We start from the raw sequence: 19,324 nt of genomic DNA, 5'->3' as shown, positions 1-19,324 counted from the left end.
AAATAAGTGGCACAGCTGGAAATTGCTAATGGCGAGGCAAGTTCAGAGAAGATTCGGCTGGCCCAGAACCCAAAAGATAAAGACCAACGTCAAACTGATGCCTGTCAAGAAGGCTACAGTGAATGTGAGGAAGGAGCACGCTTCTGTTTGAAGCAGCATAAACAAAACAAAATCTCTCTACAGTTCATCATTCAATAGCATTACATGATGCAAATGGCTCGGAAAGAGTGGTCTCCAAGTCACATAGGTGAGATCAAAATAGCTTGGGTAAGACTGCTGAAACTAGAAGACAGAGTGAAGCTATACTCCCTGTATTTCCCAGACAAAGTCAACAGTTACAAGGCCAAGTTCAAAAGCCTAATTGTCTGATAAACTGAAGGAGTGTTGATAGATAGTGGGTTAATTTGAGGGGAGGCATGATCACGCCGAGCGTCCATGCACCTGGGATGGTAGCCTGTGTGCAGCTAGCGTGTGGACTATTCTAGAGGGGTACAAGGGTGCCAAACCAATCATGGTGGGCTGTGTATTGAAGAGCACTATAGTTTGAAGAACAAATTAATTGTCGTGTATTTAGTGAAGACAATGATGACCTGTTATTGGGGGTGGGTTCTTATGCCCACGTGACCTAGGTACCCAATCATAACCAGTGGTTGTATAGTACTCTGAATAACTCAACTACACTAACACCCATTGTCTGGTGCTCCTGGATTACCCATTGAACAAGCTACAAAGAGTTCAACACACAGCGGCTAGAATTCTTGCAAGAGTTCAAAAATCCAAACATATCACCTTAGCCATCCAAACACTTGAGTGACTCCCAATCAATCTCTGTGCAATGTCCACTGTCCCTTTCACTGCAGAGGGCCAGAATTCAACCAAGGGAAATAAATTTACTACAAACCATTGTCAATGTTCGAATCCAGTAACACTGCTTTCGTGACAATACTAAGCATTCTGTCGAGATGTCACTGATGACATTTTTATCTCTGTCATATCAAGCTAACTCCTGAAATCCAAGTCGAAACATAGTTGCAGGATACTGCAAATAGAAAACCTCAACCTTCAGAAAAACCCTGAAAACCTGGCTATTCAAACAACATCACCACAAATATAATCAACCACACCAACTTGTTTTAGCATGCAATTGGTCATCACTCAAGTTGCCAGGCTAGAAGTACACAGAATAAGACTCCTTCCAGTCAGTCTCACTTACACAAGGTCCAGACAAGAAGTACAGGGGAATGGAATCATTTGTTTTGATATTACCTTGCCCTTCAAACCCAAATGATACAGCAAGAACAATCAGCAACCGCAACAATAACCAAGCATGTCAACACAATCTAAACAAATGGTGTAAACCAAAGGTATGTGTCTCACCTAATCATTCCCTTTACCATATAAACATCTTACAATATACATACAACCAACCCTCATACTGAGACATATTCTTAAGCAATATGACCCGAGTGGCGGGGGCATTACCGATGAAGGCCCCGGCGCATTACCTGAGTCGGTAATGCCCCCGCCGCGAGGGTCATATTGCTATTAGTACCCTGGCCCGCAATATCGGCGTGACCGGGGCACTAAAAGCATGTTTTCTGTCCTGAAACGCTGCAGCGTTTCGGGACAGAAAAAAAATAAAAAAGAAACAACCAAGAAAATGGCCGCCATGGAAATGGAAAACAGAGTCCGTTTTCTCTTTCCATGGCAGCCATCGGGAGCGGGCGCACTAGCGCGTCGGCTCTCAAAGAAAGAATAAAAAAAAAGGTAAGTGGGGTTGAGAGTGCAGGGGGAGAAGAAGAAGAAGAAGAAGAAGAAGAAGAAGAAGAAGAAGAAGAAGAAGAAGAAGAAGAAGAAGAAGAAGAAGAAGAAGAAGAAGAAGAGAAAAAAAAGTAGCTGCGTCCCCAGCAAGGGACGAGGGAAGCCTCCAGCCGTGTGGAGGCGCGGAGCAGGGATGGCCCCGCTCCGAGTCTCCACACGGCTGGAGGCTTCCATCATCCCCCACCCGGGGACACAGGAACAAGAAGGTAAGTGGAAGGGGTGGTAGGATGGAAAGGGAAGGGAATAAAAAAGAAAAAAAGACTTCCCCAAGGCAGCTTCTCAGCCGTGGGGAAGCTCGGAGCGGGGATGGCCCCGCTTCGAGCCTCCTCATTGGCTGAGGAGTTGCCACGCCCCCCCGCCGGGTTCAAAGGCCGTGGAATCCCGACAGAGGGATTGCCGGCCTGGTAATGACTCGGCGAGGGCTCTTGCATTCTGATTGCGCCCTCGCCGGGTACTAATTACAAATATAATACACTATGGGCCTCATTACAACCAAGGCATTAAGGGGTTAACGGCGCCGTAAAAGGTGTCAGCGCCGTTAAACCCTTAACGCCTGATTACAAGGTCCCTTTGTGGATTGCACTTTAACGCTTTTAGCAGGCATTAAAAAACCAACCCGCAAAGGGACCTAGGAGCTAATTACGGCACCATAATTCCCATTGAGCCCTATGGGGGCAAAAATGGGAATGGGGAAGGGCCCATGGTGAATGGGGAGTTACCGCCCCGCCAACCTTGCAATGGGGCGGTAATTCCGCCGTTCACCATGGCGGAGTTGGTAATTTACCAGCGTCAACCATGGCGCTAATAGCGTCATGGTTAACGCCAGGGTCGTAATGAGGCCCTATCAGAACACCAGAGATCACTGCAATAGCACTACCACTTACCCACACACCAGCCGCTAACCAACACTGACTTCATATGTTTGACTTAGGGCTCTGTCCTTTAGATGAAACTAAAATCTCATGGCTCCCCCGGCCAAAAACCCCCAAAAAATCACACCAACGCTGAAGAATCGGGTACTTCCAGCTGGCACGCATCAAGACCACATGCTTCACATCTGCCTCTCCCTCTTTCCCATTAACAACCATCCTACCTCTTTTCTTACAGAGCCATGAGCAGCAAGGCTGCCAAAATGTAAGCAGTGTATACTTGAAGACCGCTTTACATTATCAGAGCTCCTTTGCTTTTCAGCTGTGTTGTGCCAAGAGAAACCAAATATATGTTTTAATGACTCCTTATTATTGCTATCGGGCTAGGTTAGAATATCTTTTCTTAAACCATCCTTTAAAGAATGTCACACAAGTTTCATTGATATCATTATGTTATGTTATGTTATTGCAATTTGTAAAGCGCATGGTCGCCCAAAGGCATCATGGCGCTAGGAAGGAGAACTGCTCAGTCGAAGAGAAACCAATGGAGGAGCCGGAAATTAGAATAGGTTAGTTTTCAAAGCTCTTCTCAAACAGAAGTGGTCAGCAGTGGCTTTAAGTAGCAGGGGGAGATTGTTCCAAAGTTTGCCCGCGGCAATCTTATTTAGAATTATAATCTGGATAAAATGTTATTTCAAATATTTAGTGGAGATGTTTTTGCATGAGGGAACATGTTGTTCACATGCTCATGCTGGAACTCAAACCCCTCAGCAGAAGTCTGTCTCATGTGAAGGTTTATGGATATCTGACTCGTATAAATGTATTAGTGCAATGTCGTTGAAAATGTTATTCAGTTGTCCTACGCTTTGAAGATGTCTGCATTGTCAATTCAGATTTCCCTTACATATGGGAAATCATTTCTAATTGTGTTTTTGCAGAATAGGGAATTGACCCCTACAGTTGGTTCTGTGCTCGCTCACAGTAACATAACACTCCCAAATCCACCTAAGCAAACATAGCTCCTAATTCTAATATAATATAGGGCAGCCTTCAGACTAATACAGGCTAGTACAGGCTATTGTGACATCACAACTGACATGTAATACAAAAATGACATCAGAACTGCTCTATAATCAGTTGTTGCGCTTCAGCTGTGGCGTCACAATGCCTTCTGCTTGAGCCAGCAAAGGTCAACATTCCAGCTGTCACTGCAGCAATTAATTAAAGCTGTTTCAAGCTTTACAAATTCCTTGTTTATTAAATAGTTTTCTGTGACAGTGATTAATTGCTAAGGAAATGTTTATGGAAGAAAGGTTAATAGAAGTGTAACACACGTGAGCAAGTAAGTGCATAGTATTTATGGCACAAAATGAAAACGTTTGTTTTTTCAATGTATTTTCTCAAAATGTGTAAACTAATTTTCTGCAACATATTCAAAGCTGCATATTAGCTTTATAAAATCCAAACAGATTCTCCATTGATTATACGGATCAACACATGGAAGATCTCTTACACTGGAATAAGCAAGAAGCCAGGAATTAAAAGGGATGCCAGTGTTTGGTCAAAGTAATAAAATAGTCCCTACCATATGAAAAAAGGATATTGCAAGTCCCCTCAGAGTTCTGCCCTCAATTTGGTCACGGAACTGTTTGGTGACTTGCAATATCCTGATTACGCGCGATAGGGCATAGTTTACCCATGCACATAAAAGTCCTTAACCATTCACCATCTAGATGCAAATTATATTTAAATCTAAAGGCCAAGCAGTTATTTGCAGTACAGTGGCAGCAATCTTTACAAAGGCTGGAAAACATCCACAAACTGTATATGCATAAGTACCGAAATGAACTATGATCCCCACCATGTGGACCTAGTTGCACATAATTGGTGAGCAACATTCTAGAAGTCTTATTATGTACTGGGGACGTGATGTGGCACTCATACAGGCCGGTATGGCTCGGGAATCACGTATTGCCTGGAAATTCGAAGTCACGTCCTTCCCTCAGTGTTGCTGTGCCGGTGGGAGGGCTGTCAGTGGTGCTACCATGATGAGTGGGAGCACGCCGCAGAGATCGCTGCAACCAGAGTAGTGACACGGCTGTCAGCACAGCCTTCCCTTGATGTGAGGCAGTACCGGGCTGAGAGCCCTGCTACCAGTGCTGCAGGGCAATCAGTGAGGCACACCCATTATCAAAGGGAGCACCACACCGAGGGCCCTGCCACCAGGGCTCTTGGCGTGGTGTTCTCTTTTATCATGGAAGCGCCACGCTGAGTACCCTGGGACCAGCACGGCTGCCACCCTTGCCCGAGCCCCACGAGATAGCCACAGTTCAGGCCCTCTGAATTCTCTGCCCTCCCCCCTATGCACCCTAATCAGATGTTGGGTGGATGGCTCTGCCACATTGTACAAAAGCCTTGCAGGCCCACACCTGGCAGACAAAGCCCCGATTTGTCATCTTCATACCTCCGACTGCCACTCACTTGCCTTGCTGGGCCAGACTGGCATACATGGTCCCTCCTCTCCCAGTTTCCAGCAACCAGTCCCGGCAGACTGACTTCTCCGTAGGCACATCATAGCTTTGTAAACCACACCCTCTGGCTTTATCTGGCGATATGGGCCTTGAAGACCTTGTTAAAAGCCTCTGCTTAAAGACAAGTGATGTACAAAGATGCACCAATCATAACATTGATCAGGGTGGACAACGAATTCCACCATCCTACATTCCAACCACCGACACTTCCCTCCAACCCCTGAGGATCCACATGCAGACCTCTGACAGGTCAACAGTGATTTCTGGTCACACTGGTGAGAGATGCGTGCTATGCAAATAAGGTACTATGACAAACCACAACAGTCAAGTGCTGTCATGTAACGATGATTGGGCCTCATTACACGTAGTGCGGTAAACCATGGTGCTATTAGCACCATGGTTCATGCCGGTAATTTACTGGTACCGCCTTGGAGGAAAGGGGAATTACCGCCCTATTCCAAGGTTGGGAAGGCGGTAATTCCGCCTTCCTCCATTGCCCTTCCCCATTCCCATTTTTGCCCCATAGGGCTCTATGGGAATGGAGAAGGCGCTAATTACGGTGCCGCAAATTGCGGTACCGTAATTAGCACCCTGGTCCCTTTGCAGGTTGGTTTTTAACGCCTACTAAAAAGCAGGCGTTAAAGTACCAACCCGCAAAGGGACCTCGTAGTAAGGCGGTAAGGGTTTACCGGTACTGGTGCCATTACCGGTACCTGTAAACCCTTACCGCACTACGTGTAATGAGGCCCATTGTCTCTTCTAAATCGTCATACATTTCGATGATTCCCCATTAGGTACCTTGCAAATAAAGCTTGTGCATATAATCATGTTTTTTATTCTCAAACAGTATGAAATCCAATGTTGGATACCGCTGACATGCATGATCAATGTCAGAATGAACTCTGAATATGCAAACATGTGTAAGATAGATTCCCAGGGTCCCTCGATGTAATGGATAAAGTATTCTAGTCTTTACATGTGCATGATACCTGAAACATGGTATACTCTGTTTGGTTACGAATGTCTTTAGGGCAGCGCCGTGCCACAGGTCTTGTAAACGAAATAAACCCTGTCCATCCAAGACGGACATTAAACATGATTCCCTTCGTGTATTGCAGGTGATAACGCAAGCGAGCGGCGGTCTCTCTCATCACACTATCCATACACAGCCGGTGGGAAAGCAGTTCGACAGAGTGGACGACTTCTTCATTCCCAGTACAACGCTCATCATAAACCATATCAGGTAAATGTTCTCTCCAGACACTCTCCTCCCACCCCCCACCCCACGGCACCCGCCCAGTCACTTAAAGAGCAAGGACATGAGATTTAAAGAGGCGAATAAACAATGTGTTAGTGGGAATGAAAAACGCATTGATTACTGTCCGACTGTTTTCCAATCTTCACCTTAGATATACACTGCGGGGGCGACACGTTAACAGCCTGGTCCTGGAGTATGGATTGAAGTGTCTGCTTGCACCAGGGGTTCCTTTACAGTGGTTTTATTGCGTTTGATCTTACATTCCTGTTTCACTCAAGTCCTCAACGTGCAGCAGGTGGTACTTGAACAAGAGATTAATACCGATTGCAGAAACCCTGCCAGCTCTGATACTTGTAAATGTTATTGAATATGTTTCTCATCATATTGAATACATTTTTATAAACTAACATTTAGGTGACCTGAAAATGGGTTCAACTGTGAGCTACTCCCACAAGCTCCCCTCTCTACACCCCCCTGAGGTGCTGAGCAACGTATTACAGTATCAATTTCCTTTCAGGATGCGGCTTACCTTATTTGTCTACTTGGTAACAAATGCCACATGTTTTGATAGTGCTAAATACATTTTCGAATAAATTCAAATTGTGCTTGTTTATAGAAATATAAAAATACTAGCAGTACACACCCAGCGTTGTCCGGGTCTGTAGCTGACATGCACACAGGGGTCTACTATAGCCTTGTGTATATTGTGTCCGAACTTCCTATTTTTGAGAAATCACAAAATTGTTAATCTCCTGAAATCACCTTTACTGATAGCACAGGGCCAGTGGATGCTCCACCCCTGTGCAGAGCAGAGGGTGGGGTTGGTCAAATGTCACCATCGCCAGAACACCCCAGACTGATATGCCGACCTTGTGTCCTAACTTCCTGTTTTTGAATAGGTCACAAAATAGTCAATCTCCCGAAATCGACTGTACTGATAGCATGGGGCCGGAACCCACCCTGTTCAGGGCGAATGGGTGGGGTTGGTCAAATTTCACTATCTCCAGTACACCCCAGATTGGTGTGCCGACCAGTGGCAAACATTTCAGCCCACCAACTGTTATAGGGCTGGAACCAACCCCGAACATACAAACAAACGTTCACAAATATATATATAAATATTTTCTCAGGAGCCATTTTGGAATTTGATATATCACATTCTGGTATAGGCAGTCTCACAATTAATTATAATTAAAAAAAGACTCAAATTCCTTGGTTTTTTAAATGTACTAAATGCAAAGCATGCCAATATGCTGCCAATAAGACCATTTGTCGCCATCCTCTTTTAGTGTCTAATATACCGATTAGATCTAGAGACGCATGTGATACAGGCTATGTGGTTTACATTCTAAACTGCCCCTTGTAGGAAATGGTATGTAGGTAGCATCAAAGCCAAACTAAAACTGAGGATCTTGAGAGGTGTTAATAGAGAACTGCTTTTGAGACAATGTGAGACAAGCACATTCTTGATTTGGAAACAAAAAAACCCAAAGGACACAATCTTGATGAAGAGCTCTACACTTTCTTGGGGACTTAACTTAAGAGAATTATCATATATTTATTGGAGTTTGGTACGTTAAATAGTCTTTTTTCATCTTTTCCTTTTTTTTCTTATTTAGAAGTTTCTCATATTTAGAAGTTTTTCTTATTCAGATATTCTGTGGAGGAGTAACATTTGACTAATCAGTCTGTCATCTAGATCTTGGTATGATTGATTGCTAACTTCACCTCACTGTTTCTGTTCTTCTGGTTCTCTTCCTTTTCTTCCTTCTTCTTTTTGGAGTTAGATTCTGTGAACATCTCACAAATAATTACTTATTAATTTTTATATTGCTTTGTTTCTTCTTGACTTCTGTGATTTATGAATCGTCCCTTGTAGTTTTATGCTCCCTTTCTCTTCTTTTCTCTCATTATGGGATATTATTTTCCTTTCTTTTTTACTAGCCTGTTTTTGTTGAGGGGATGACTTTAGTGTATTTAACAGGGCTACTAGGCAATTGTGTTTACCGATTCATTGGAGCAATTGGTTAGGACACTTTTACATGTAGATCAAAGTTTTATATGTTTGCCATTTTGGGAATTTCAAAGTTGATCATTTGTGATGTCATCTTTGATGTCCTGGATGTTAGTGTTAGCAGTGCACGGTGGCGCGAGTTATGGTTGCTTATCTTACCATAACTACCGAATTTCAGGGGTTTTTAGGTTTTACTTTGAACCATAACATCCCTTTAGCAAAGTTTTTTTACTGAATTTCATAGTTTTTTAGTAGCACAACTTAACAATAATAACTTTGACTTTAGGTACATGTAATATGGAACATACTGAACCCTTTATACTGAATTTGACTGTCTGCAGACATGTTCGAACAACAGTACCATCACCTAAAAACTCTGGGGGGGGGTATGTGTAATTGTTATATCATAACATAGGAACATTTAACAAATTCACAAAGCAGCACACATACAAAGTATATGTAGTAATACTTAAGAAATGTAACCCATATATGTAACACACTAACCATTCATTTAAATACAATATGTTCTAAAATGGAATATACCAAAAGAAGATAAAGTGGCTTCCAACATAATTACCTCACAGACACTCCACAACTAAGAACAAGACCAGACATACAGAGTACTCACAACATACTTCCCTGAAATCGTAAGTGCACTTCATTTTACTCATATAATTATAAACTTTCTGTATTAGATAAAAAAAAATATTACTTTTTTGTTTTCTCACAGAAATGTGTAGTACTCTGGAGTGGCTAGAGGAGCATTTCCCACAAGACGAAATGTCAGAAGATAATGCACCTAATGGTACACACTTTACTATACAAACAAATGAATAAATATTATTTTGCATACATTTAACATATACTTTTTTTTTTACAGACCATACATAAATTGCCACTACCACAGAAAAAGAAGCGGTGGATAACACTCTGGAACACATTAACCAAAAAATGGACCAACTTATGGCAAATTTGAACGATTTAAAGAACTTTGTGGAAGATCACCTAAATCTACCAACAGCATACCATTGTCCCACCTGTACTTGTCCCCCTCACCATATCCCACTCATTTAACCTCAAACCCTATCCATGGACCAAAACGTTTTGATGACATTTCCATCCCTTCTTCACCTGCTCCCAATTATGTTGAAATCCCTAATTCTCCTGTTTTTGTTTCCGTTTCTGCCCCACCTTCTCAGTCATAAATTGTTTATATATGTCAAATAAAGTTACTTTTTTATATTGTGTTGTAATTACTTTCAGATCTTTGTGTTAAAACCAATTTAGGTGTCCACGGACAGCACGGTTGTTCGGAAATGTTCATAAATAAACGAAAATGTAAGTGTCCTGAGGACACTATATCTGTCCGTAATGTTCTCATGCAAGTTGAAACTGTTCTAAGAACACTCGTACTGTCCTGAAATGTCCGTAAATAAACGAAAATGGAGGTGTCCTTAAGAACACTATGCCTGTTCGTAGTGTTCGCTACCAAGTTGAAACTGTTCTAAGAACACTCCTAGTGCCCTGAATTGTTCGTAAATAAACAAAAATGGAGGTGTGCTGGGGACGCTATGTCTGTCCGTATTGTTCGCAAGTAAGTTAAACTGTGCTAAGAACAAACGGCTGTCTTTAACTGTTTGTTTTACGTGTGACGCACTTTTAATTAGTTCAGGACCAGAACACTGTCCGTAGAACATCAACAAGCATGCGCAAAACAATGTCCGTACATTGGGTGTCCTGCGGACGGCCGCTTCCTTAGCGAACATGCTCAGAAAGCAATCATGTGACTGCGCCCACGCTGATCACGTGTTCTGAATGCGGACACTGTTCGTATCTCCGAACAGTTTAAAAGTACATTTCCAAGTAATCCACAATATTTCTCATTAAAAACTCACCATACCACAAATCCCACATACTAATCCTAAATTTCCACATAGTTTTTGTGACTTTTTGAACCTTTTTTGGTGTTTGATCTGTCTTGCGGACGGCGCGCATGTCCGCGAACCGCGCACAAGCACCCCTATAAAAGACCATACCCTAGAGCTCATTCTCATTGTGTTTCTGGCTATTCCACAGAGCACACTGCATTTTGCTGCATACTTTGCAGATTTTGAGATTTCCATCTCCAAGCCGATGACATCCATGGCTCCACTATTGCCACCTGGTGCTACATCTGCCTCAGCAACACCCCCACCCCCACCTCCCCAAGGGCCTGAAGAGGGGAACAGGAGTGAGGATACAGAGGAGGAAGAAGAGGATGACGAGAATGAGGTAGAGGAAATCCCTACTACCCGCCCTCTGCGTGATTCTAGGGTGTGGCGGTTTTTTACCGTTCATGGGAATGGTCCTAAGGCTCGTGCGAACCGTGTCACCTGCAATGAGTGCAAAATGGTACTCAGTCGTGGGAGGCATGGTTTGTTCAGCTTTGGGACCACTACCATGAAGCGACACCTCAACTCATTCCACACTGGGGCCATTCGCCAGGTTGTACCTTGCAAAGAGCGTAGAAGGTTGATTGCCTCTACTTCATCCTCCGTTTCTGATCCTGTCACCACAAGGAACACCTCTGTGGGACAGTGTCTTCCTAAAGCTGCCTCACAGGCCATACAGAATTCTGATGACCCGTACCTTTCGAGGGTCACAGTTGTATGTATGTACTGTGACACAGTACTCTGCAGGGGGAGCGACTTCAGAGTGCTTTTGAGACTATCGTCTCGGAGCACGAGAAGACCTGCTCACTACCCAAATAAAACCCACTCTACATCTTCCTCTCTCAGCTCGCCCTTTCTTATCCCTGTGGTTGGTGTCCCACCCTTTACCCTCCTTTCCCCTCTTCTCCTAGTGTGTCATGTATAAAAAACCAAAAAAATACAAAATAACAAAAATCAAAAAAAAAATAAGGCTCTTTTCAGAGCCGCCTTTCACAGTTAAAAAATAGAAGTGAAGATAAATAAAGAATGGCCCTTTGTACATCTTAAAAGTCCGCAGACATTTCGCGAACATAAAAAAAATTGGGGTGCTATCCTATTGTAACCATTGCATTTTTCTCTGGGAGCAAGTGGTGGCTCTGAAAAGAGCCTTTGGGAGGGGTTTGTGTGTCAAAAATTATAAATACTTAACACCTACTTCAAAATGGATGCTGTATTTCTAAAAAAGGTTGCAATGCATTTTGTACATTTCTCAGAAAAATCTGATTGCCAGCATAAGTAAGATGGACTCCATCTTTGCGAAAAATGTATGTACTACGAAACATAATATTTTCATTGTGAAAAGAGGACATGCCAAAATCTCTTGGGAAGGCACAAACAGCCTTATTGACATTACACCTTGCTTTCTCCATTTGTGGACCACATGAGAAAGAACAAAGCCACATTTGTCTCTGCGCAATCCGTGAAAAAATTACTTCGGAGTTTGGAAACATGTCCATGATCTTCTGAAGTCCTTCTTTCATTGCAAATTGCAAAGAAATTCCAGACACATGTCCTAAAGTGTTCCCTCCACAATGAATTACAATTATTTCTGGATGTTCCTCTATCTTCAAAGTTGCACAGAGAGGTAGCAAGCCCAACCACTTCATTCCACGCACTCCATGCCAGTGCACTTCCACATGTGGGAATCCAAGATCTATAGATACTCCACAGCTTTCTGCATGAACCTTCAACCAATGTATCCATGAGTCTCCCAAAATCCACACAATCTGTTTTATTGAAACACTCAGCCATAGCTATCTGTTCTTCTCTCAGCAAAAAGAATATCTGAGAAACCTCTCCTAGCACAACACACTCACTAAACTTTACTGACCAATCCCTTGCTACATTCAATCTCATTTGCATGCCTCCCCACCCCAAATTCCCCGGATGTAATACGCGGTGTCCTAGAACTACCGCCATGTCCGCGAACATATCGTAACATTGACAGCCCTTCTACCATTTCCACTTCACTCGCTGTACCATTCCCTCATTGGATGTAGCTAAGAAATCACATGACCATCCACCAATCAAATCCAAGAACTCTACATGTAACTGCATCATCATAGATCAGCACTGCAAATGTACAGTGAATCTCTCGGAGTACAAGTCTCATACCATTGGCAAGCACGATCTACAAGAAATACTATACAAGTCTCCAAGATTTCTACTTGCAGCTTCGTCCATATCCATATGCATGAACACAAACTACAGGTATGCATATTTTCTATACAGTACATGAACACATTTTCTAACCGACTTTTACCTTGTATAATCTGTAAAATGAATCTACGATCATTTTTTCATTGTCCTAAAATGAACTGTGACTTACAAACCTTTATACCGTTTAATTTCTTCATACACATACACACACACACAAATAATGTTAAACCAACATTTTTGAAATAAAATATATAGACTACATATAATCAAACAAAATGACATGCACACTCTATGATCAAATCTCAAACAATAATATTTGTACAAACACATAATTGGTTTCAATTTTTTCAATTTATATAATTACTTACATTTATATAGGACAAGAAGGCTATGACATTGACTCACTATTACGTGGAAAAGCAGGCTATGACATTGAGTCACTATTACGTGGAAAAGCTTAGTTACAGGAATAGTGGTATACAGTGCTACATTATGAATACACAAGCCATAGTAAAGATATTTTCTTTCCAACAGTTAGTCATAAGATAGTTTTAATGGTTTTGAGAAAGGTGCTGAGCATTTCAATTTAAAAAATCTATGTCTAAATTAAAAACAGTGCTATATACAAACCAAATTACTAATTTCTTTCTTTTACAATTGCAGTGAAGACCATTCTCCAGAAAAGAAGCAGCCGAATTTGAAGTACAAAGAACAACTAAGAAGTAAACTGCTCATTTTAGAAAAAAAGTAAGTAAAATGTTAGCATAATATTTGAATTATTACTCAAACACACTGTAAGGTTAATTCATGCTATTTCTGTGCCTAAAAACAGACCATTCTGACCAAAAATCCCCCCATCTTAAACAGTGATTTACTGGCAGAATGGCCCACAACTTCCAATTTTTCGACACACAAATTACCCAACTCAGCCGCTAGAATTTAGATGTTGTAGAACAAACAACTGTTTTGATTGTATAGCTTTAGATATACTAATTATACTTCTCCAAACCACTGGCTTACTTTTTTCTGTCATCTAAACCCCAGTTTAGTAACACATTAATTCAAGAATACCCATCCCTAGTAGTTGTACTTCCCAAAGCACAATCACACACCATTACATACATCTTTATCATCTTACTCAAACACTCATGAACACAACACACATGCATTCCAGAACACCCCAACCCATACCTTTGTATTTCTTTCAACAGACCCTAAAGAATGCCTACCAAAAAGCAACTCCGTAGAAAGGAACGCAGAAGTAGAGCAAATGAAAAGAAAACTCTCCAACATAAACATCCATCTATAGCAGAATTTGTAAAAAAAAGTTGTAACACAACAGCTAATACAGTCATGTAGTGAAACGGAAAAAGTTTCTAGTACAAAACCTTTGCCTCCTCTATCAAAAAGTAAAACAAACCAAAAAACAATTAACAGAAAATCAACTATCACTACAAATAAAACTTCTATAAATCTTGATGTAGTACAAAGTAAGAATACCAAGAAAAGTATTTTAGCCAAAATGTTCCATCACAAAGTCCTTCAAAATCTTATGAAAACAGGAGAGAAACCAGGTTCAATACTTCAAACCTATCGTAGAAAAGTAATCTTAGAAGCGTTGATAGACAGTGCAATTCTTCTCAAAAGAAAGTTATTTATTTTAGTGTTAAACAGAATAAAACCACTAACAAAACTAATGACTTCTCAACAAACGAAATGTCAACAGAAATAACTTCTTAAATATCTGTGGAGGTGAATGGAGTCACACTACAAGCACAGAACCATACTTTAATGAAGAAGCGTACAAACAAAAGCAAATAAATACAATTGCCACACATAGCAGTGGTCAAGGTTATGAACAAGTTAATAATACCATAATGGAACAAGAAGTACTCCTTACAAAAATATGCCCTGAAAACGTAGATTTACCCCTCCATTCAACTGAATCAGAACATCTAGTGTACAAATGGCCATGCACGTCAATGTGTAACATTCCCAAAAAAATGTTCAAGTCTTTACGCCAATTCCTCAATCAATATGTGAAAAGCAAAGACAAAATCAAAATTAAACTACTGCTAAATATGGATGTTTGTCCAGTACGCAAGTACACAGGACTACAAGGACATTCATTGGCCTGCATTACAGGACCTACTTGCAAAACAACTTTCCATGATATCAAAAGGATATCAACACATCATGCAAGTTTAAGAAATCTAGTTTATAAAATGAACTATGCTAAAAGTCCTGCTTTAGCACTAGCCAATTTTAATAACATTCTTCTACATGGTACAGCAAAAGACCTACTAAAAGAAATCGACTATATCCAGACAAAATATTTTGGAAGTGAAGCCCACTTACAAGATGAATTAGCTGTAAACCAACTTCATAACAATTCTGCACATGGCAACCTTTCACTACACACATACAAAAAAGAAATACTAAAATTTGAAAGTACTTCAGCTGAAGTACCAAACTACGTGTGTGTATGTTGCCGCGGAACGTTTTATAAAAGTAACACAAAAACTGTAGACCTATCATACAAAATAGAAGACAATGAAGAATCTGGTTTGAATTAGCTCTCTACCTAATAACAGAAAACAAATACGAAATAACTGACCCCATAATACTTTGCAGTTACTGCTCTACAAAACTAGACAACAACCAAACTCCTTCACGTGCTATCACAAATAACTTGGAATTATATCCACTACCAAAACCCCTTCAACAACTTAATTTATAGAGTAATAATCAAAAAACAGCCAGAATGATAAAATAGTAAAAGATTTATTTCAATGATGTTGACTCACACTAGTTATCGCATATGGGTTCCATTTGTTCAACACACATGCATAGACAGAAGTCAGCACCTGCAATCTCGAGCCGGGCTCAAATCATGCATTAGCATATCTATACCTCACATGGCCCCATCTAATAGGAGAACTTTCCAATGACTCGAGTTGGGTGATTGATGCCACTGTGTCTAAGACCTACCTTGTTCCAAAATCTTGCTATATGAGGACACAACCAAGTCATATGCATACAATCTGCATTGAGTTGTTTAACTTTGTGGCATGCGCTGGGTGCCATGGGGTGACATTTCCTAACCTTTAGGGACATGTAGGGCCTCATTACACGGTAGGCGGTGAGCCATGGCGCTATTAGCGCCATGGCTCATGCCGGTAAAATACCGGCACCGCCTTGGCGGAAAGGGGATTTACCGCCCCATTCCAAGGTTGGAGGGGTGGTAAATCCCCCTTCCGCCATTGCCCTTCCCCATTCCCATTTCTGCCCCATAGGGCTCTATGGGACTGGGGAAGGCGCTAATTACGGCACCGCAATTTTGCGGTGCCGTAATTAGCTCCGAGGTCCCTTAGCGGGTTGGTTTTTAACGCCTGCAAAAAGCAGGCGTTAAAGCACCAACCCGCTAAGGGACCTCGTAGTAAGGCGGTAGGGATTTACCGGTACCGGTATTTTACCGGTACCGGTAAATCCCTACCACCATCCGTGTAATGAGGCCCTCAGTATGCTTGGTGTAGGCATCTGTACTGCAGTGAACAGATACATACATTTGGGAAAGTACAATGCTGTTGATTAGGGATAACCTGACTATGAATGAATTTGCCAGAATGGTCAATTTTGTTACTTTAAGTTGTAATTAATCATAGGAGCATGGCATAGTTCAACGAAATAGGAGTGTCCAAGAAGGGAGCAGTTCCGATTTGTTCCAATTGATGTTTAACCTTGAGTGACCTCCAAAAGTAACTATCACATCTATTATAGGGACTAGATTTTGTTCAGGCTGTTCAATAAATTCCACTAAATATTCAGAATATAGAGACAAAAGTATGGTTTGATTAAATAAAAGCAGTCTCCGTCTGTGTGGTATTCCCGCAGAATAGCTGCCAGAGGTTTAAAAGCTAATACAAATAGAATCAGGGACAGTGGGCATCCCTGGCACATGCCACTAGGCAGCACAAAGCTCTTTGAAATTATCCAATCTTTATATATACTGGGTGTGGGGTTAGTGTATGGCAGGGTACTACGGAGATATAATAATCACCCATAACACTAAATAACTTCTGCAAACTGTGGACGTTAGATCTGCCAGGTATGAAAACAGATTGGTGGTCAATGACCATTCTAGCTAGCAGTGGGAGAATTTGGCGTGTTAACAACTTGGCCAGGATTTTCTTTTCTATGTTAAGCAATCGTCTATAGGACCAGCAAACATGCAGGTCCTTGCCTGATTTGGGGAACACCACAATTCTGGCATCATCGGTATAGGCAGGCAGTGTACCGCTCAATAAGGCATCAGCATATATTCTCAATATTTCCATAGCTAATATATCTATGCATTTCTTGTAAAATTTCACCATGATCACATTTGGGCCTGGTGGCTCAAATTCCCTCCACCGATAGCTGTATGTTTAGCAGGTTACTCTGTTCATCATCCAGCCATGCTAGGGTGTCTTTATCCAAATACACACATATATCTTTGATTTGGATTTGTCAAGTTTTGATGTACATAAGGAAGAATAGTACTGCTGAAATACTGAGTTGATGGTGGAGTAAGTAGCAAAGGATCTGTCTGGCTCCAGTATGTAGTCAATTTCATTGTGGACTGTATCCTTTTTAATCTGCCATGCAAGCAAATTCCACATACAGCTTGCCACATAACACATTTTGATTTCCCTGTCAGCTAGCTGGCAAAGCGTACATGAGAGCCTGCTACTCAGCTCCTGCATTTGCACAGTTCAAGTACATGATACCTTTTTCTGCAAGGTAGCTAATTCACATTTAGGCTGCATGGATGTTTGTAAACTGTACACAGGATACGTATGCACATCTGCTACATGACGGATAGTGATCATGGTGCACACTCCTAAGGGCTAACACCGCCCTTGTTATGCTCACGGACTATGCATTTTTACTGACAAATCATATGTGGAAAGGATGTCTGTTTATCAGCACCACCTCTCTCTCTACAGATCTGTCTTTTCCTCCTCCCTATCATACTCCCCCCTCTCTGTCACACACTCTCTGTCTCGTTCTCTCTCTAACTGAAGTCTGATTAACACTTCTCATGTGCTCTATACACTCCCTCCAGGGTGAATGCATTTTTATATGTAAATTGTTTACAACTTTGTGCATGTGTGCAAAATATGTTCTTTACAACACCACTTTCTTCGTACACGGACTGTCTCAGTTTTTGAAAACCACCTACTTAAACATATGCTGGTCTCTTTTATTCCCTTTATCCCACACTTCTGCCACTTCTACTCTCTGTATATACGTGTGTGAATGCATACACAATTCATTTTTCCAATGTCAATTCTCTCATGTTCCTTAACACACTATCTTTGCACCCATAACCCCCCCTCCACCCCAAACACACACCTACAAACCTAATGTACATCCTAATATGCCATGCTGGTGTTTCATCTGTTTCTTCTCCCACAGAAATATTATTAATGTTTCCATGGTTACTTTTACTCTTAACATCTATTGCCATGACACTCTTTTCTTTTCTCAGACTTGCTCCACAGGTTTTGAAAAGCAGGTCCCTGAGTACATTTCAGCTGCCAGAATCCGTGACTGGCAAATGTCTGTTGGTGAAAGAAGGCAGTCATTTCAGCAATTGTCAATTTCGTTCACAACATTGTTGCTTTGATCTTAACATTTATAAAACCAAAAGTCCATATATGTGGGCATCATATATTCCTATAGTGTCTGTACATTCCCACATAATCTCATTAGGAGCAGTAATTTGTTTTCAAACATACTACCATGCAGATCCCGAGAAGATCCGGATGGCTTTACATCCCTTTCAGTAGTTCATTTCAAATGTCAAGATGTGGGCACATCATTCATGCTTGGAATGTGCAGTGAATAACTGAAGGTTTGAATATGTACTGCATTTTACAGTTGAACGGACCCATGCTTGAGCAATTGCATCAAAATCCGTATCATGGGCATGCCTGATTGATTTGTAACACCAGAATTCAGATGAATGATTGGTAATGAATGTTGAGATAATTAAGGGTTTACCCATGTATGTGTGGTTCTTCTTAATCGGCCTCATTAAGACTTTGCTGGTATCCTGGTGATAATTGTGCCAGGATACCGGCACATGGTAATACAGTTTACCAGCACTCAGTCTGGCAGAATTACCGCTGGATTATGAGTGCAGATAACTGTGGTAAATCCCCATTTCAACCTCTGTGGTGGATTTGCCGATATTACCGGCACTGGTTGTACCGAGACTGGTAATACCAGCTATTGTTTGCTGGCAGGGTGACAAAATTACCTCAGGATCTCAGCTGGAGGTCATTCCTCCACCCCACCAGCAAACATGTACTTAGCGGGTGTGGATACATGACCGTATACAGTAATACCGGCACAATAATTCTGCAGCGGAAAAGTTGTAATGAGGCCCAATGAACTACACATACACACGGGGCTAGTTATCTGATATACATGAACGAGTTGGCCTTTTTTAGTACGTGATACACAAATATTACATGCACAAATGTGCATTTTAAAGAGCAAGGATTTCATAAAAGAAGGCAATAGGGTAGAAGTGATGTGAAGTACACAAATCAAAATTCTGAACCGCGCTGGAGATCCTGTCCCCTTCTGTTGGAAGTCTCTACAAAACACCACATTCACTGGCAAACATGCCTGATATCTCTATACAAATT

General features: G+C 41.5%; 1 protein-coding gene across 4 annotated transcripts in view; it reads left to right on the top strand.

Annotated features, from left to right (window-relative positions):
* Positions 1 to 19,324, top strand: part of FSTL5 (follistatin like 5) — a 3,721,575-nt gene that overhangs the window by 3,434,815 nt on the left and 267,436 nt on the right. For all 4 annotated transcript variants that reach the window (XM_069631359.1, XM_069631360.1, XM_069631358.1 and 1 more), the window contains one exon: positions 6,340 to 6,464. In XM_069631359.1, the coding sequence (XP_069487460.1) occupies positions 6,340 to 6,464 (125 nt within the window). The remainder of the gene's footprint in view (positions 1 to 6,339; positions 6,465 to 19,324) is intronic.

This window comes from Ambystoma mexicanum, chromosome 6q (assembly GCF_040938575.1).
Source record: "Ambystoma mexicanum isolate Mex_15411 chromosome 6q, UKY_AmexF1_1, whole genome shotgun sequence".
NCBI lineage: Eukaryota > Metazoa > Chordata > Amphibia > Caudata > Ambystomatidae > Ambystoma > Ambystoma mexicanum.
Note: the sequence above shows the minus strand (reverse complement) of the source record. Positions and strands in the feature narration are given on the sequence as shown.